This window comes from Larimichthys crocea, chromosome VII, assembly GCF_000972845.2.
Source record: "Larimichthys crocea isolate SSNF chromosome VII, L_crocea_2.0, whole genome shotgun sequence".
NCBI lineage: Eukaryota > Metazoa > Chordata > Actinopteri > Sciaenidae > Larimichthys > Larimichthys crocea.
The window spans coordinates 409,501-429,819 of NC_040017.1; the positions used below are offsets into that span (position 1 = coordinate 409,501).

Here is a 20,319-nt window from a genome sequence, read left to right on the forward strand (position 1 = left end):
CGGGATTTCTGAAAGTGTGGCCTTCATTTCTCCAGTTATTTCCCGGTAAATAAATTCATGTATTATTTGTGTTTCAGCAAATATGCAAGCCTCTGTGTGTTGCCTGTGCTTGTTAATTCAAATGATTTATAAGGTGATTCCAAATGCTGTTAGTTTTCTGTTTTGTGCAGAAGACAGGACTTGGACTTGGGTTAGGAGACTTCAGATTAAAATGATTAGAGACTAGTTCAAAATAATTAGTTATAAAGGTCAGAAAAAGGAGCTTCTAGGTTAAAATTTCTGTCAAAAATCTTTAACTTTCTAAATCAAAACTACTAGTGACTGACTGATTGACTTGATATTGCCTAATTGTGATTTACTGTTCACCTTCCTAAATTTGCACAAGTAAATTATGTTCCAGATTTAAGGGAATGGTTTTATTCATTATCCTATTCCTGGAACAGACCTCTGACCTGACCACATACAACACGTCAAAGAATAACTTTATTACATTTATATGGTACCCCAGCAGAAAACAATCATGCATACCAACCAAACAGCCTCCCAGTAAAGGCTATATCTTGATATAATAATAATAATAATAATAATAATAATAATAATAATAATAATCATGAATGTTGTTGAAAGCAATCCTTTCATATTGTTTATTTCATGTACTTCATAATTAACAGTTATGTCAAAGTACAGCTGTCAAAATGAAATATTATGGTAACATACATGCAGTGCGTGTTACTGACTGTAGAGGGCAGCATTGTGCTTCTTCACAACACACAGCCTCGTCCGTAAAAGAAGAAGAAGGGCTAGAGAGTTAAACTTGTTTTAACATCTCAAATCTTTGATCAGCTGATCGTGGATTTCTGTCACGCGGCGTTAAGCAGGCACACGGTGTGTGGTTATCTGACATCACACACAGGTCGGTGAGTAAACGTCAAAGGTCGTAGACTGATGCCCTGTTACGTGTTGTTCACTGTTGGACAGAGCTGGGGACGTGAGAACGTGACGTACTCCATTGAAAAATCTGGTGATTTAACGTAACTTCTGTTTAGGCGAGCATGCACACCTGGAGAAGATGTTCCCAGAGTGTTATTTTACATGAAGACTCGTTCGGTCCGTGTTGAATTAACATGTCAGCAGAGTTTAAACTTTTAGCACAGGCTCTGTGTGAAAGTTTGCCCACCCTCTTCAACATTTGCTAACATTAGCAAAACACACCCACGCAGGAAGTAGCGGTATCGTTAACGGAGTGACGAACACAGTTTCACAGTCACATTTGATGTAATAAAGCATTCAGTCTTAAAGTTACCACAGTTAGTCAAGAAGCCCTGGGCAGTGTTTAGCCAGCTGCCTACTAACGATGAAATATTAAAATGGGCTCATTCTTAAAGGGACTTCTGTCTGTATGTCTGTGTACGACCGAGCATGACATGCGAGCTAAACCCTAGCCTGCTGTTGGCTTAATAATAGTTAACTAACTAATTAGTTAACGAAGATAACTTGTTAATTTGCCATGTGACAGCGAGTTAACTTGCTTTAGGTAATGTGTTAAGTTAGGTTAGCTGTTGTTCACCGGTCAGCGTCTTTATCCAGATACTTTTTAAAATGTGCTACAAAACAGCATTCTGTTCAACTGAGCAGGGACCACTACCAACGTCATATTTGATATCCCTTTAGTTCATTTTTGCTGTTGTATATTTTATAATTTGTCCTTACTCATTGATCTGTGCTCCCTCCCTGCCCCTTTAGTTTCCTGCCCGGCCACATTCCTTTTAATGTGAAAGGGAGCTGAGGAAAAGATAACAGTGGGGTAGGTGGCTTCCACTCTTTGTTGTGATACATGCATTCAACCACTGGGGTTCCTGCTTTACCAGTTAAACAGTATCTATCAACACTGGCCTCCCTTCACAGCTCTGTGTTTTTGCCAGGAATGATCTGGAGCAGTGAGAGGTTGTGGCGGCCTCACCAGTAGCTGTCACCACGGCGGGGGACCTTCGGACCTCCGTCTGCAGGGTGGTCATCTACCTCCAAAGGGACATGTCAGGGGACGGCTGCCTGCCCCAGCATCACAGCCAGTCCAGCTGCACCTCTCCACCCACTCCTCTGGCCTGTCCCAAGACCAAGACCTGCAGTTATCGAGGAGCAGTGGGCCTGGGCAACAAGTATGTTCGACTCAACGTCGGCGGGAATCTGTTTTATACCACGCTGCAAGTGCTGACGAGGCAGAACACGTTGCTGAAAGCCATGTTCAGCGGGAAGAAGGAAGTGTTCACTGACAAAGAGGGTAAGCACAAGCACATTCACTAAAAAGAGTATATTCTGCCAGCGTTGTTATTTCCACATTATTGTGCTTAAATGTATATATTCTCAACAAGGTCTGCTGTTTCCTTTCAGGTTGGATCTTGATTGACCGCAGTGGGAAACACTTTGGCAGCATCCTGTGCTTCCTGCGCGACGGCACGATCACCTTACCCAAAGGTCGCCAGGCCGTCCAGGAGCTGCTGGCTGAGGCAAAGTATTACCTCGTCCAGGGCCTAGTGGAACTTTGTCAAAACACCCTGCAGGTCAGTCACATCCACACTGACTGATATTTGAAATATGGAGAAAAGTCTGTATGTTTCTACAGTTTTCTGCACCATCCAGCATCAGTGGATATGCATCATACCGACAGGTTCACAGGAATGTCTGCTGGGCTTCTTTACACATCCTTTTGGTTTCCAGGGGGACAGATTGTGAGGCAGCAAGGCATTGACTCTTTTTATTTATTTGTTGTAGCATATGCAGGCTAAAGTTTTACTAACCTATCTCGTCTGATTCTAACTGTGTTGGAAATGCATAGGCAGCAGGGTGAACCAAGACTTGTAACATTTCTCTGCGCCTCTGGCTGCTTTAAACCTACCTCAGTGATGGATGCACGCACGAATAATGAGTCAAATGTTTTTTGTTGTAATAAAAAAAAAGTAGAATATTGTTCCTGGCCTAAAGGCACATTTTAACTATGATACCACTAACCCCCAGTTTATGTTGCTTTGTGATTGACAGGGCAATCAGGAGCAACCCTTGTGTGTTATACCTGTGGTCACATCTACTAAAGAAGAGGAGAGGCTCATCCAATCTTCTGCCAAGGTGAACGCAGACCATAGCTGGAAATTATGTCTAACCCATTTCTCATGGATCTGTGCTGTGTTACTACTGGAAAGGTTCGTGTATGTTCTGCTCATTGGATTTTCTGTTCAGAAAAGGATATTAAAAAACAAAAAATTCAAAAAATAAAATTGAAATTCAAGATATTTTTCTTTATCAGGGACAAGAAGGGATAAACAAAACTCCTGTTTCTAAAAACAAAAGATCAAATCACCCATTTTTTCATATTGTGCGACTGGAAGTTTCTATTTTCAAAGTAAGAGCGCATATGAGAACGGTGCTGTGTATGAGAGAGAGAATTTTGGCGCTGCTGTGAAAGTTTGGGCATGGATTAGTACATTGTTTTTCGAAACAATAAAAGAGTGTGTCTCAGGGAAGAGGACATGACTGCAGAAAAACTAAGCTGCAGATTTCAGGTAAAATTCCTGATTTATATGTAGTTATTTTTAGTTTTTACCTGAAATATGCGGCCTCATATGTGCTCTTACTTTGAAAACAGCAACTTCTGGTCACATTTTTAGTTTTTTAATATCCTTTTCTGAACGGAAAATCCAATGACCAAAACATACACAAACCTGGAAACAGCGTTTCTTGCTATATGCGGAATATTCAGAAGCATAGGGCCCCACAGCCACCAGGGGATCCCAAGTTCATCCTCAATATACGTACTTTAGGAGAATTAAAATGACCCATCTTTATTTGTAGCCAGGCAAATCCCCTCTTGTGTCTGTTTGTGGGGTAATCAAGTCAAAATCATCTTTGGGCTGGGCTGTCACGCAGTGACATCTGCCTACAGTTATGACAGGATGAATGACAGCCGCCTGCCATTCACTGAAGTGAGCACAATAACACTAGGCACCAATAGCAATTGCATCATGGCATCAAAATAATAACAGATAATAGCTTTTGCTGATTTTGTGCAGTGGCCTCAAACATAAGACTTGTGGTTATACATACCACAATCACAGAAACTGATCTAAAATGGTGCTGAGGGGGTTGCAGACAAGGTCAAAGTTTTTTTACTACCTGAAACACCTAAACATGCTGCATCTGTTGTATTTATTAATGTTCTCCAGCCTGTTTTCCTCTTAAAATGTAACGGATTGTTGCATCGCCACAGATCATCTGAAGAGGTTAGGAATCTCTCCCTCAGAGTTTGACAAAATAGGCCCCCCCAAATAGCATCTGGCACAGGGTCCTCAGCCAGCTAGAAACGGCCCTGACTGAAAAATACCCTGTTAAAGAGCTCAGTGTTCTCCTTAAGCTACTGAGGAGTGACCTGGTTGCATGTTTAGCTTTCCTTCAATGACCCATGCGCTGTGTGTTGCACTGAAAACAGCAATAATGGTTTATTTATCCATCGGTGCATGGATTTCCCAAACACTGCTTTCTCTCGCTTCAACATGGCAGCGGCCAAAAACCTTTTTTCCCTTTCCAGGAGCCAAACACCTGATGACCACGGTGACTCCTTACCTTTATGCCTGAGCGTCTGATAATTGCACAGCGCCACCTACTGTACACACAGGAACTAACAGTTTCATTCTAGTCATTACAACCATGTATTTGGCTCATACATCCCCTTTTCTTTGGATTAGATGTTGATAATAAAGGAATAAAGTCTGATTTAACAGCTATTCAAAGATAAAGACAACACTTATTTGTTATCTTGTGAAATATTCATGGGGATGTGAATTTTCTGCTTTTCCTGCCAAATTACTGATGCCAACTTGATGTGAATTCATATTGGATATTAAAGCAATGAAATTAAGATATTTAATCAGTTTTTCCCCTCTCTTAGCCTGTGGTGAAGCTGGTGTACAACCGAAGCAATAACAAGTACTCTTACACCAGGTAAGATCGCCTTCCTCCAGAGACCCCACTGCTTCCACTGTTACAGAGAAAATAGATTCATTTCTTCTTCAAAGTACTTAGTGAGGGAAGCACTCATTTTTTCAGCTAATGAAGTAACAAACTGCAGGGCACAGAGTGGAGTTAAACGATGAAGCGCTTTCACCACAGCAGTTTGCTTTTTCTCTCCACAGCAACTCAGACGACAACCTGCTGAAAAACATCGAGCTGTTTGACAGGCTGTCGCTCAGCTTCAATGGTCGCGTCCTTTTCATCAAAGACGTGATCGGAGACGAGATCTGCTGCTGGTCCTTTTACGGACAGGGTCGCAAGCTGGCCGAGGTCTGCTGCACCTCCATCGTCTACGCAACAGAGAAGAAGCAGACCAAGGTGAGGACGAGTAAGGCTGTGCCAGAGTAAACATGGTAACAAGGTCACATGTCACCTTGCTGCTCATCGAGCTCCACTGGCTACCTGTAGCAGCCCGCATTAAATATAAATCGCTAATGCTGACTCTCCTTGAACGCTCTTATACAGGCTGCAGGCATGAGTGAAGGCTGAACATGTAACTTTGACTTGTAAATGCTCATGTGTATTAATACATTTACTGTCCGTCTCTTCCTACCTCAGGTGGAGTTCCCTGAAGCTCGCATCTACGAGGAGACTCTGAACACGTTGCTATACGAGACGATGCCGCTGCCTGACAACTCCCTGCTGGAGGCCACGCGCCGGAGCTACACTAACTGCGGCTCTCACAGCGAGGAAGAGGAGGGGCCCAGCGGAGCTGAGCTTCGCGAGCGTGTCCGTCGAATCCACGTCAAGAGGTACAGCACGTACGATGACCGGCCGCTGGGACACTGAGGCCGAAAACCACAAAGCACGGGACAGATTTCAGATTTCAGCTTTCACATCAACCATGAACATTTGAACATGAAATGTGTTGATGCTCATACATTTCTCTTTTGAATTGTTATCCTACTTTCTTTACCACTGTGTGAGAAAATGTGGCCTTGATGCATCTGTCTTTTTTTACTCTAGATATTGGTGATGCTGTCTGCTCTATCCATCATAATTTATGAATTATTATCATAGGATTCAGAGTGGCTACTTCAAATATCTGGAGAACTATAGGTTTTTTTAATGAAATATAGATTAGGAGTGGAGGAAAAAATCACTAATATGCACTATTTCTTAGAAGAAATATTGTTCCAATCATAGCACTTAGACTCCAGATCAGCAGGAGAGCATGTTTCGTATTTATAGATAATATTTTTCATATACACATTTACAACAGCCTGTTGTTTACCAAAGATGAACTAGTCTGGTGCCTCACAGTGGTTCTCGAACTCGGGGTGGGCAAAAGGGCAAAACGTGGAGTGAAACTAAGCTGAATGATTTATGTACAGAAAATGATGCTGACATTTATTTCACTACAATACAATTATCCTATCAGTGTTGATGACTAATACAAGTTGTGGATTGGTAGGGGGTGTGAAATGTTATCAGCTTTTGAAGAGGGCCAGAAAGTTTGAGAACCGCTGCACATGTTTGAATGCAGTTTACCGTGATGCCTTTTTTTTTTTTTTTTTTTTTTTTTCCCAGATGTGAAGATAAAGTTCTTTTTATTCAATTTATCTTTGTTGTGTTGTTAGTGAGCAGCTATAATTAGAAAATCTACAGTTTGAACTCGACTAACAGGAGACGTCAGTCCCGGTTGGGTTGGGTGACGATCGCGTTTCAATTTACAGGTGGTTGAATCCTGGAAGCAGCAAATCCTGATGAGCAGCTTCTTCATCTCGTTAATTTTTCCTTGAGAGACACTTTCTCTGAGTGAACTAAGTGACATACTTTATAGATAGTTCATATTATATTCAATGCATAACAATCAGTAAGATAAAATGACTGTTTCCTGTGAGTCCTTGAAGCATGTGAGGGCAGCTTATACACAGGTGGACTGACATCGATTACTATATGATAATAATACAACCCCAATTCCAATGAAGTTGGGACGTTGTGTAAAATGTTAATAAAAACAGAATGCAATGATTTGCAAATCATTGCAAACCCATATTTTATTCCCAATAGAACACAAACAACATATTGTGTTGAAACTGAGACATTTCATGGAAAATATTGGCTCATTTTGAAATTGGTGGCAGCAACACATCTCAAAAAAGTTGGGTCAGGGGCAACAAAAGGCTGAAAAAGTATACGGCACAAATGAAAAAGAACTGGAGTAGCATTTGACAGTTAATTAGGTCAACTGGCAACAGGTCAGTAACATGACTGGGTATAAAAGGAGCATTTCAGAGAGGCAGAACCTCTTAGATGTAAAGATGGGCAGAGGGTGCCGCCGTCTTCTCTGGGCCAAAGCTCATTTAAAATGGTCGGAGGAAAAATGGAAAACTGTTCTGAGGTCAGATCAATCAAAATTTGACAGGTGCAGGTCCTGTCCCAAAGAAAAGAGAGACCATTCCCCACAGAGTAAAAAACATGATCATCCACGAAGGTTGGAAATTGTCCTTCATTAAAACATTCATACATACCTCACAATAACTACACTAATTAAGAAAATGTCTCATTGTAATCTGTCGTAATCCTACAATCAAATTCAGGCCACAGTAGGAAGAGTTTTACAGACTTCCAGTCTTAGGTTAATAATCTGGTCTGGGAGAAATCTGGTCGCCATTAACCGGCTGCATGTAAATGTGTTTTCAGACTTCCTGCCTGACCTGTTTCTTTGTATAAACAGAATCAGTGTCATGTGTGTGTTCATCTCTGTAGACTCTGACTAGGTTTGCATGCAGTTAATGGAGGATCAACTTCATCTTTCTACAGTAACCCAGGCCTGTACTGTGAAACCAGACAACCAGCTAACTTGGGTCTTTTTGATATCTCTTCCAACCAGGGGTGGATCACCATGGTTACCTACAGTATCTTCCGGAGCAGGTTTAGTGTGTATCTACCAATCAATCAACTTACTGTGCAAAGACAAAATGCATAGTTGTTACGGGGGGGAAAGCTGTGCTGATGACGTGGCTCTTGGTGGTGGTTGCAGGTGCACCCTCAGCCCACATGGAGGCACAAGCAGGAGGTTTAAAGACGGACTCCAACAGAGGAGGGGGGTGGGGTGGGTTTATTCTATATCACGCCGCCCTGACGTCATTTATTTTGCAGCAGGCCAACCTGGCATGAGCACGGTCAGCTTCACGGAGCAGCTATTTTTAGAAGCTTTTCGGATGAGCTGTGGTCTCTTTGCGCTGATGCTGTTGTGCCGAAGCTTATGAATGAAGTCATTAAATCAACTGCATTTTTAATGAACTCATCAAATGCATCACACAGTCTCCTCAGTATCTCTTCACTGAAGAGCTGCCTGCTCAAGAAACCCTCTTCCAAACCATTTCCCAACATTTCACACCTCTTCATGTCACAGGAGAACAGCTCCCACAGCTCCCCTGCTGCTGGAACTCTTTCCTTGCCCAGGAGAGAGGAGGTAAAGATGAGATGCTAAAAATATCTGGCTGGGCTCTACAGGTTGGTGTGTTGGATGCTGAGAGGCTGCAGGTTGGGGCGGGGCTGGATGCTGGGAGGCTTTTTTTTTTTTTTTTTTCCCCCCTCCATTGATCAGTGTAGTGGGGGGGGCGGTTCTTCTGACGTCGCCGTCAAGCTGCTCGGCTGCGTCAGAGTCCAGCTGAGCGAAAAAGGGGGAAGAAGGAAACCGAGGAATAAAAAGCAAAGAGGGTGCTGAAAGGCCGGGGAGAGCGGACCGACTGTGTCGACTGAGAGAGAGAGACAGACCTGTGTCGTGCACACCGCGGACTGACGGACACGGACGGACATGGAGGGCTCCACGGAGGAAGACCACAAAGAGAAATTATTATGGAACGTCAAACGGGAGGTAAGACGAGCGGCCCGTCCGTCGAGCTTCACGTTCATTATTAATTTTTATTGTTTTATTTAAAATGTTCAGGTAGAGAGAGAGAGAGGAAAAAAAGGCAGTGGAAGTGTTGCGTTCACGTGCGCAGTTTGCGCGTGTCTTTTCGCGGGTTTGTCGTGTTGCTTCAGTTTGAAAACCTTAGTTTGACCAAAGTGACGCTGAATAAATGGTTCGAACACGTCCCTTTGTTATAGACTTAATATGTCTGGCTAACACTTCCCCATTTGGTTCAGGTCACTACATCACTGTTTGGACTGGAAACTGCTATAATACCTTTATAATGTCCCTACAATGCAATACAAAAGTTTAGATTTGCCATATCTGAACTAAAATGTATTTGAAAGCATCTCATGTGCACATTAGCTGTGACATTTGCACAAATCTATTACAAAACTACAATGTTTCATAAGCTCCAGTCAGAATTCCTCTCTGTGTTGAGTGTTTGAGCATCCTCTGAGCGGCTTGTCTCCAGCAGCAGCAGCAGCAGCTCACACAGAGCTACAGGCTTCTTTTTGTTCCTGCTGATGAATGTCTCCCATCTCTCCAGCGAGGAATAAATCATTACTCCTTTAACCTCCTCTACCCACTCCCATTGTTGTTGTCCCTCGCACCGCCTTTTTACCTGTGAGCCACGACTGGGGAGATTTCCCTGCACTGATGTGTCAGTGTAAATCAAAACAGGCTTGATTGTGAGACTGAAATGTGGCAAGGTGTGGCTCACTGACTGTACCTCAGCGTGTGCACACGTTAGTGTGGTTTCCTTCATTAGAATGGAGGGGAAAGGTCGAGCTAAAAATATCAGGACATTTTCTTTTTTTATACCAGTGCGAGATATAAAGCATCACATTTACCCAGTGTTAGTTCTCACTCAGTGCTTCACTACAGCCACAGAATTGACTTTATGTATGAATGTTATCAGATGCATTCAGCAGAGCAAAGTCTGAAGGGGTCAAAGTGGATAAAAATACAAACGCACTTTAAGGTACAACACTGATTCCCAAAAAGTTGAGACACTGTGTAAAATTTCAATTTGGCCTGGAAGATATGATGTCCATGATTTCCATAGACAATAATATGGACCCATCAGACTACAGCACACTTTCTGTCAGTCAACCTCAGATGAGTTTGCCCCCAGAGAAGTTGGTGAGGTTTCTGAATGTTGTTGATATCCGTCTTTCTCTTCTACATGGGCAGTCTTAACTTGTATTTGGAGATGAACTGTGTTTACTGATAACAGTTTTCTGAAGTGTTCCTGAGCTCATGTAGTGATATCCTTCATACGATCATATCAGTTTTTAATACAGGACTGCCAGAGGGGTCAAAGGTCACAGGTATTCAGTGTTGGATTTTGACGTTGCCACCTTACATGCAGAGATTTCTTCTTTGAGCGATATTATGCATTGTAGATGGTGAAATTCATTGCATTTTTGCACTGAGAACCATTCTTAAACTGTTGACAAAGTGGTGAAACCTAGCTCCATCCTTGCTTGTGAACAACCAAATCTTTCGAAGACGCCCCTTTCATACCCAATTATGGGACTGTTCTCAACAGGTATGTTTAAGCTTTCCACAACTTTCCACATCTTTTGTTGCCCAAAAAACAATACATTATTTATTACTTTTATCATTGAATATCTTTTTCGTGCTGTATTCACTTGAATAAAAGGTGAATAAATCATTTGCAAATCTGCAAAGGTGGTTGTAGAAACTCATTATGTGCTCTGTAAAAGATGTCAGTGGTTACTTGTTTGGTGTTTGTCTCCCCTTAAAGATTCTCCCGCACTTTGATGTAGCTGACAAATGCAGCTCACTGGCAGGCAAACTAAACTATTGGCACCGATCTTATTTTGAAGATTTATATAGAGTTATAGTGAGCCATACTTAAGTCAGAGTCAGTGTCAAGTCCAGGTCAAGACCAAGTTCAAACGAGGGTCGGGTCCAAGTCGAAGCCAGGAACAGAAACACTGATCTGTACCTATTAAATATTCTTCATACCACTGCTCATAGGGAGAGTCAATTGTGATCATTAAAGGACGAGTGTTCTGGATTTAGTGCCATGTAGTGGTGTAGTTGTTAATTGCAACCCCTTCGCCTTATTCCCAAAATTCCACTGGGCATGGATGCGACACGCTACATGCAGCTATTCTAGTTGTTTTAATCCCCACCGGTTCCACCGAGGTCCTGTTCAGAGTAGGGATGCACCAAAATGAAATTTCTTGGCCGAAACCGAAAACCAGAAATGAGGAAACCAAGGCCAAAAACCGAAAACCGAAACGCTGAAAGAAATGATTATGTCAATTATTAGAACCATTGCATTCATAGCTATGACTGTGTACTAACCTCACAAAAGTCAAGGCATTGCAATTCAAAGAATTAAATCAATTAGTATGTAGTATGAAAGTATGAAAATATTTATTTAGCACTGACATTACAACAATGCACAATATAAATAAAATTCAAAACAAAATGTTTAACTTGACCTATAACTGACTGGTCTGCTGAAAGATTCTAAAATTAAATATGTTCTCTCATCAAGAGGATCTTGCAGGATCTCATTGAACACATCAGACAGCGAAGGTGCATGCCCCACATCTGGTGCAGAGAGACGGGTCCTTTTTTCCGCGCTCCGCTCTCCTCCGGTCCATCTCTGAGCGGGTTGTCCGCATGCATCGCGGCCTGGATCATTTCTCAAGCTGACAGGAAGTCAGACACAAAAACGGCATAGAGAATCTGGTTGATTTTCAAAATAAAACATAAAAACAGCCACATAGTATATTTACTAGGGATGCACCGAAAATTCGGCCACCGAAAATTTTCGGCCGAAAATGGCCCAAAAGTGCATTTCGCCTTTCGGTCAAGTGGCTGAATAGTAAGGCTGAATAGTGGCGTGACGCAATTGATGCAATGAAACAACGTGCGCGGTGATCTGGCCACGGTTGCTGATTCTTTTCTCATTCACACACAATAAAACCACAATGCAGGATATAGGTAAAACACAGGCAAGAAATACATCATCAAACACTGCTCTTTAGCAAAGCTATATACTTCTCTCTAAACTACACACATGTGAGGTGCGTTCAATGACCGTCGTAATGACTATGATGCGTTCATGAACGTGGGAAAAATAGATATATTTACCAGAAATATAATAAAACTAAATAGTATTTCTTTCAAGAACAAATTAACAGTGATTAAAAGCAACATTGGCTTTCTAACAGTATAAATGAAGGCTATTTATGCAATAGTAAAAAAATAGTGAAAAATTTAACTACCGCATTTCATTTTCGGTTTCGGTTTCGGTATTTGGCCAACCATTTAATTTTTATTCGGTTTTGGTTTCGGCCGAAAATTGTCATTTCGGTGCATCCCTAATTTTTACTCATTTAGAAGCACCTAAACCAAACCACCCTCTCCTATGGTAGCCATGACACACAAGAAAAAAGTGAAAGCCCCTATCCAGAGCCAGCGATTTGTGTATGTTTAGTGTGTTTACCTGCAGGAACAGACCAGGGATTCTACTGGAGACATGTAATGCCTCAGAGCTGTGCAGCAGTTTTAACTCGACACCTGACTGCCTGTCTGTAGGACTGTAGGACAAATCTGGTATTCAGATTGTCATTAATTTCTGTTGTGTTCAGAATTCATTTAATGCACACTTCACTGTGAGGATTCAGTTTGAATATCTAGGCTAAATGCTTCTCCGTCCTCCTCCAGCCATCCCACAGTCACCCACAGGTTTTGGCTCTTAAATAATTGAATCATCACAACGTCTGTAGGGCTGAAAATAGCTTCTGTTCTCAGGATGTCTGCAGGCGGGGATCTGCGTCTCCTAAACACAGACCATCAGGGAAATAAGGAGGGACTTTGCAATCTTTTAGGTCACTTGGCCATTCGACGCCGTGTGTTGCCGCTCTGAGTTGCATCTTTAAATGCACCTCCGGTCATGGTGACTCGTGCTCCGGTAGCATAAATTCTTAATGTTTCCCGGTTGTTAACATTTAAAGAAAATGGCTTTGTGGCTCAGTGGTGGGGTGTTTTTCGTAAAGTCTTTGTGTTTGACTTTTAGATTCCATGCAGTTCTCATTACATGTTGGTTCTCATGTGCAATATTTCCTGAGTTAGAGCTTTGTCCAGGGTCATATTGATCTGTCTGCTTGGTGTATTTGGAACATTTTTCCATTCAGACCAGCCCTAGGTGAGCTCAGATTGCGTTTTTTGGAGGCACTCAAATATTTCTGAACATCAGAAAAACCCAAAACCAAGGTACCTAATTAGATTTTAGGATCAACTTCCCCCGAACATAATGCTGTTGCTTCAGAACAACATCGATTTGTTGTTTTGCAAACTTTATCCAAAAATGCATCATTTCGTTCAGTAACAGACAGTTACTGTATTCCCTGTGTGTATCCAGTATAACAATCAATGGGGTGACTGGCCATAGTTCATCCATGAGATGCTGGTCAGTGCCTTCTGACATTTTAAAGCCCAGCAAACTGGGCTGTAAGATGCTCCCACTGGCTCCTGGTTTAAAGCTCCCTGTCTCTTTAAGCGGCACTCAGCTATCTCAGTATTGCTTGGCAACTGAAAGCTTTAGCAGCTCCCAAAGAAGTTAAATTGCATCAGTTGGTGATTAATAACACAGCACTGAGGTGGCCCTGTCAGGTGGTCTCTTTCTGTGTTCGCTCGCTACAATCAGGATCCTTTTGTTTTCCTAATATGTACAGAGGTGCCTCTATTTAGAAGACCGTTAAAGCAGCAACCCATGCACAGATGAAAGCTTTATGTTAATATTTGTTAATAAGCACAAGAAGTGCACCTTCTGTTCAGAGGAAATCCTGGAGCTGTAACAGGTGTTTGATTGGGGAAAACCTGCAACAGATCAATTTATTTATCTATTTATTTCCCTGAAGAACAGTAGAGTAGGCTGTCATCCAATTTCCTCAACAGGCGGTGATGAATCAAAATGAAAAAGTCAAAATGGAGAATGGAGTAGTACTAGAGGCCTTGCTAAGTTTAAACATTTTAGTTATACCTCGTGCACAACATATGTGTCATCAGTCACTCGCAAGAGGGTTCCCACCATTTTACTGCAAAAATAAATTAATTTAAATTAAAATAAACTTTGAGATCACTGGAATGTAATTCATAACAAGTTCTCCTGCCTCTCCTGTAATACTTGGTTTCATTATCAGCCTGCTACGTAATCACGTTCATGCTCGTAGCGCGCATACATCCATGACTAGCTACGAGCTAAAATGTGACGGCAAGATAGTAAGTGGAGGTAAAATGGATGGTTAAAACACTGTGAATTGGGCTCCAAACCAGAAATACGAGGAAAAGAAGTGTGGATCACAAGTACCTTTAACACCAAATGAGCTCTGGCCTTCTGCAGTCTTTAAATGCCTTGTTCTTCCAGTCAAAAACTAGGGATGGGAATTGATAAGATTTTTACGATTCCGATTCTATTATCGACTCTGCTTAACGATTTGATTCTTTATTGATTCTCTTATCGATTCTCATTTGGGGAAAAAAAGAGAACAAACAGTTTGATCAGCATCATCTAGAGGAGGTAGTGAACTGGAACGAGTACTAGTACAGCCCCCAGCCTCTGAGCCAGCCAGACTCTCTCTCTCGTCATGGTCATCTTCTAAATGTAATGCAGAAGGCATTCGTTTAATGTTAACTGTTATAGCATGTTTTACAAAGAAGCACATCACGCTAACATGGTAGGCAGTGTGTTATTTACCATTTACCATCCGTACCTTCCGTAGTAATCGCAGAGGTGGTCATAGCCTGGCTGCTGCTGCTGCTGCCGCTGCTGCTAGGTTGAGATTCATCTCCAGTCCAAAGTGTGTCAAAAACACGACATTCATTTAAGAATATTGCATGTTGTGTGCGCAAATGTTTCTGCATGTTCGTCGTGTTCCCTCCCGATGCTGTTATCTCCACTTTGCAATGATTGCAAGTCGAGCTGTTGCCATCTGTTTTGGTAAAATGCAGCCAAACTTTGGAGCGTTTGAACCGAGTGGGTGACATTGTTTACTACTGATTGCACTGCACGTGCAAAACTTGTGTAAGCTACGTGCCGTAATTTGTCGTGCTTGCTGGAATCGAGTGTGCGTAACTTCTTGCGGAAGTTACGTGACGTAATTCATGCTTTCTGGAATTGATAAGAGAATCGTTAGATAAACTGCCAAACGATTCCATGGAATTGAAACACACGGAACCGGTTCTCAACAAGAACCGGTTCTCGATTCCCATCCCTGTCCAAAACCCAAAGATATTTAGTTTATTATGATACAAAAATCAAAGATCCTATTGAGTGGCTGAAAACAGCATTTTCTGGCACTTTTGCATGATAAGTCACTTCCTAGCAATGAATCAATTACCAAATAGTACAAAATCTAGACTTTATATCATTGTATTATATTAATAATATTATTAGTGGCAAACTATTTGTTGTAGCTCTAGCTGTTTCTATACATCCACATACATATAAATGTAGACGCATTAAAGGACCAGTGTGTAGGATTTACCAGCATCCAGCAGTGTAGTAGCTGACTGTGACACCATCACCAAATCCTCTCCTTCACAGCTAAGGTACGGAATGTGGAGTAACTACATGGATGAGAGAGTGAGGCAAGGTGTTGCAATCAGTATGTTTTTGGCAGGCATCCTATGTCTCAAAAAGGTTTTTGCCCACAGTCGCCGAGGAAAGTTGGCATGATCATGGGGTCATTTGCTTCAGAAAGTTATAAAAATAGTTTCTGTAGACTATTCGACGATACGACAAGCTGTTTGTCTGAAACATACTGGCCTGTAGATGATGAGATTTAGGAATGGATCTGTGGACTTTATATTGTGTTAATATTTCATTGTATTCCACTCTCTTTGAGTTTTTATCAAAAATCTGTAGCCCAGAGGAGTTTACTTATGTCTGCACATGCTTCTGTTTTTTTCTTCAGACACCTTAAGCAACCATTTTACAGTCTGGTGCTCTGAGAAACAGAAAGTAGACTGAGTAAATCTATTCTGGTCCAGTCAACATCAATACTCTGACCAGAGTGTTAGAAGCCGCTGCCATAGGCCTCCATTCTTCTAATACCATTTCCTTTGTTTACTACAGTGGGCTGCCTTGGTTGGTATATTGCAACTCACAGCTAAACAACATTAAGTTGCCTCTTCCCTGAAGAAATATTCGATCATTATGCAGCAGAGTGTTGCTTCTTCTTCAGACTGACACCTCCTGCAGGACAGAATAATTTCTTCCTGCCACAATTCCTTTTTACAATTGCTGCTCCAAGTGCCAGATCTTTAAACTGCATTGATATCCACTTGATATTTTGTATTCTGAGTTTGTGTTCTGAGTTATATGATTTCCGTCTATTTTCTTGACGGGGAAAAGTGGAGACATTGATTTGACGCAGGATACAGCAATTTTAAGGAGAGGAAATGATTGCAGGTTTTCAGTATCTGTAGATGTTAAGTGTTCCATTTTTTTTGTGTGAATGCTGCAGTTGGTCAACAAGTGTACGCAGAACAAGTAAGACATTGATTCCACTAACTCATCCTTCAGTCTGCTGTCACCACAGCACCTCAACAGGCCCCCTCCTCATCCACCAACCCTACTAGGGCATAAATAATTACCCTTATTAATGGCCCTGTCTCTGCTGTGGCCTAACAGTAGCTTATTAGGATGGAGCCATGATATATTGCAGCTTCTCAGACTAAAGGGAAGAGAAGGCAATGCAGCACGCAACACAAGACAGGAACACAAAGACAAGGCAGATTCTCCTCCTTAAATGTGATTAGAAAGGATCATACCAGCAGTGTTGTATGTTTGAGCCCCTCTGATGAAATGATAAGCGGATTAATCGATTGGTTTAATCAGCAACTAATCTGATTATTGATTCATCATTTCAATCATTGTGCCAGCTTCTCATTTTGCGAGAACTGGTTGCTTTTCTTCCTCCCATGTGATAGCTCATTGACTATTTTTAGAGTTTTAAACCGCCTGGTGTGAATCGATTATGGGCAATAATCATTAGCAGCAGCCCTACTATCGATCATATCTACGTCGCACATGCAGTCACATAATCCAATTGACAGCCTTGCACACCTTCAACCTAAACACAGATCAAATCAGCACTAGCTGAAAACACCAGCGTGGTGGTGCAGAGCCTCTAACAAGGCAGACTAAAGTATGAACAACGCAAGCAGCACACTCCATGGCTGGTAAGTGCTAAAAACTGCAACTCTTCGAGCAGCCGCTTGAGGCTGGCTGCAGAGAGCTATGGGTGATGTCACGCAAATGCCATCCATTCTTTTTACTGTGAGTGGTTCAACCTAGAATTCAACAGCAGCCGCAGCAGTGTCTGTTTGCATTTTTTGTTTTACTTTAATAATAATAATCCTCCTTGGCCAAGCGTCAATAAATAATACAGCATAAGACATCAGAGGCTCCTGAACACTTTCTTCCCTCTGCTGCTGATTGTACTCCAAGAATACAGGAAATAGGTTCTAAGGATAGTTTGTTCTTTACACACTTACACACATTCTTAACCTCATGCTCAAATTAGCAATAATAAATATGCAGCGTCTGGTTAGACTTTAAAAATGAAGCCAGGTGAGAAACATTTCAAGTAATTGTTTCAATTTGGTTAGCTTCAGGGAAAGATCATAGTTTGGGTTCAAATTTATAACCCCTATCAGTTTGTAATACACGCTGTATACACAGGATGCAACTGCAGGGAAAGTGTGCATTTTCAGGTCGGTCGAACTGGGACACTTTTCAGACTTTTGGGGTTTCGGAATAAAGACCTGTTGGAACAATGGCATGGTACCAAAATAAATATATAATGATTTGTATTATGTTGTATGAGTTCTTTATTAGTTTGTGTGCATGTGCAAGCTTTTCATCTACTTTTATTGTTCCACCGAACAGACTAGTGCTCTTTTCTCTGATCTCGCTCAGATTATCACTCACCTCAGGCAAGACCAATTTTCTGCCCTGATTGTAATCTCCCATAATCCTTAATTGTGAATACTGGCCTAGATGAACAACAGACAGTCTGAATTAGTGAACCATCTGTTGCACATCTCCTGTATTTGCCATATTTGCTTATTTTCTTTCCCCTGGAGATCGCACATCTTATTAGCATCAAGACGTCTCTCCTTTGTGGCCACAAAGAAGACACCGTTGATGTTCTGTTGTTGTCTTGTCTCAGTCATGACCATGAGATGAAGGGAAAAGTAAATTTGTCCTTATGTAACTGGCAGTCAGCTAATGAGCTCTTCCCTCTGTTCCTCCCAGAAACCATTAGCTTCAGGATTCTCAGAAGTGTTTCAAAGTTAGCCAGCTCCACTCAGCCGTTTGACATATACCAACTATATCTTGTTATTTTAGTGTCATGCCTGGATCTAGCTGCTTGGGCTGCTGCAGGACAAATTGTTAATGAAAGTCCTCTTTTACTTAAAGTAAACAAATGCAAGTGTGTGTGTGTGTGTGTGTAGCTGTTGCCATGTTATCTCTCCTGCCTGAGTTATCAATCAGTGCATGTATGACAAGCTTTTTTTAGCAATCCTCCAAATAAACTGAAATCTTGTCTAGTATCACCAAAAAACATATATTCCATTTATTATAAGTGCTTAGAGTTGTAAGAATAACAATAACAATACTGATCATACAAAACAAAGGAAATACATTGTCAGTGAATCATTCAATGTTTTTTTCAAAATGCTTTTGTTGGAGCACATTTAATAACTAGAGATATGGTGGCTGTTAAAGCACTTTGTTCTATTTAGTATGCAGTCGTTCTTTAAAACTTTCCACTGAGATTACTGAGATTTTCACCTCCACATAAATATTTAAAATAAAGCTACAATCTGCCTAAACATGCCTTGTAACGAGACATCCAGACAAAAACATTAAAGGCCTTATCAAGAGCCCTTGTTTCGTTTGGCCATTCTGGGCTTCTGTAGAAGCATGGCAGACTCTGTGGAAGAGGACCTGTCTGTAGATATAAAGACCAATGAAGGTATAAAGAATGGACAGAGCATGCATAACATCACCCACAGGTTTCTTATGCACCGTTTTAAATCTCAAAACATGTGGCACTGGCCGCCGCCATGTTGTCTGTCCTGCCTATTCTGCCTCTCGGTTATTCTGCATCAATAAAGACGTGGATCTCGGTGGACCTGAGGCAGGCACCTGGGTACTCAAACATGCCATATGTAATGGCACCAACCAGTTAATTACAGCAGCCACGCTGTTAATTCAGCATAACTTTAAGCTTTAATATAATTTGAACAGGTCATAAACGGGGAAATTAGCTATAGAAACCAAAACAGTTTTTTGTGCCAGGCTGTAAACATGTTTATTTCTGCTGTGAAGTTGGACATTTGAACATGGGGACTGACTCGTTCTGTAGCCTGCCTCAAGTGGAGTGGACTTGAGGAACTGCAATTTTTGGCACTTCCCATTTGGCTTCATTTTCTAGCTGGAGAGGTTGCCCCTTAAAAAAAGACTCATTCTAAGGTAACAAAAATAAAAACATAACAATTCTTATTGATTATACACTAATAAAAACAGTTATGAATATTATATTTAATTTCTGCCATATTCCGTAAATATGTGACACACTGGACCTTTTTAAATATACTATGCAAGCATTGAAGAACATACCAAACTCCAATCCTGATATAATCCCTGACAGCCAGCACTAATAAACTAGTTAATTCCCAAACACAATCAATGCAATTTCACAGTCACTCACACGCAGGTGAAGGTATTGACCCCTCTGACTGGCCAATGTGTATTACTTGGCTCTGATTCATTGGGTAGAGTTATAGCTGTAAGGAAATATATGGATCTTTTTTCACATCTCTGCGGAGGATGTAGTCAGTCAGCGAGACAGAATGAAAATCATTCGTCCTCCAGAGAGTTCACTATGACCTCAGAGTGAAGACCAGCAGATGTTTAGATTGGAATTGGGACCTATTTATATACACTATGTATGTACATCTTTCATTAATGAAACCTTGTAGTAGTTGAAGGCTAGGCCTTTTGCTATATTGTGCTTGGTCGTTTGGTGAAGGGTACAGTTTGTGTTGGTGTAAGCACAGACTTGCCGTGTCATTTCCTTGTTTTTCCTTATCAAAGCTTTTCTTCTTTAACCATGCAAACGTACTTTCTGGAGTGTGTGAGTGTTTGGTATGTTAAGAGAGGAATGGTAAAAATCCAGTTTGACCAGATCTGTGGGCTAATGGCACTAGTCCAACTGGAAATAAGTTAAACAAGATGACAGAGTTCCCATTTTAAAGCAGCTTTATAGGCAGGGTATGTCTAATTTTCATTGACCAGGGTCTCTAGAGCTGAAATAAAAAGTGACCTTTTA

At 41.4% G+C, this 20,319-nt stretch overlaps 2 protein-coding genes across 9 annotated transcripts in view; both read left to right on the forward strand.

The window, feature by feature from the left end:
- Positions 1-738: 738 nt before the first annotated feature.
- On the forward strand, positions 739-6,587 carry tnfaip1 (tumor necrosis factor, alpha-induced protein 1 (endothelial)). 6 transcript variants are annotated; one of them, XM_027280914.1, is made up of 8 exons: positions 739-917; positions 1,744-1,804; positions 1,906-2,278; positions 2,389-2,558; positions 3,037-3,120; positions 4,937-4,989; positions 5,181-5,376; positions 5,617-6,587. In XM_027280914.1, the coding sequence occupies exons 3-8, from the start codon at positions 2,032-2,034 to the stop codon at positions 5,845-5,847; spliced, it is 981 nt and encodes a 326-aa protein (XP_027136715.1). In that variant the 5' UTR covers positions 739-917; positions 1,744-1,804; positions 1,906-2,031; the 3' UTR covers positions 5,848-6,587. The 6 variants fall into 6 exon arrangements, with proteins under 6 accessions (XP_027136715.1, XP_010753909.1, XP_027136716.1 ...); XM_010755607.3 differs by having other exon boundaries at positions 1,923-2,278; XM_027280915.1 differs by having other exon boundaries at positions 739-913.
- A 2,019-nt stretch (positions 6,588-8,606) lies between these two features.
- The window catches only part of sgsm2 (small G protein signaling modulator 2), a 94,922-nt gene continuing 83,209 nt past the window's right edge, over positions 8,607-20,319 (forward strand). For all 3 annotated transcript variants that reach the window (XM_019259381.2, XM_019259382.2, XM_019259383.2), the window contains exon 1: positions 8,607-8,884. In XM_019259381.2, the coding sequence (XP_019114926.2) occupies positions 8,825-8,884 (60 nt within the window). In that variant the 5' untranslated portion in view covers positions 8,607-8,824. The remainder of the gene's footprint in view (positions 8,885-20,319) is intronic.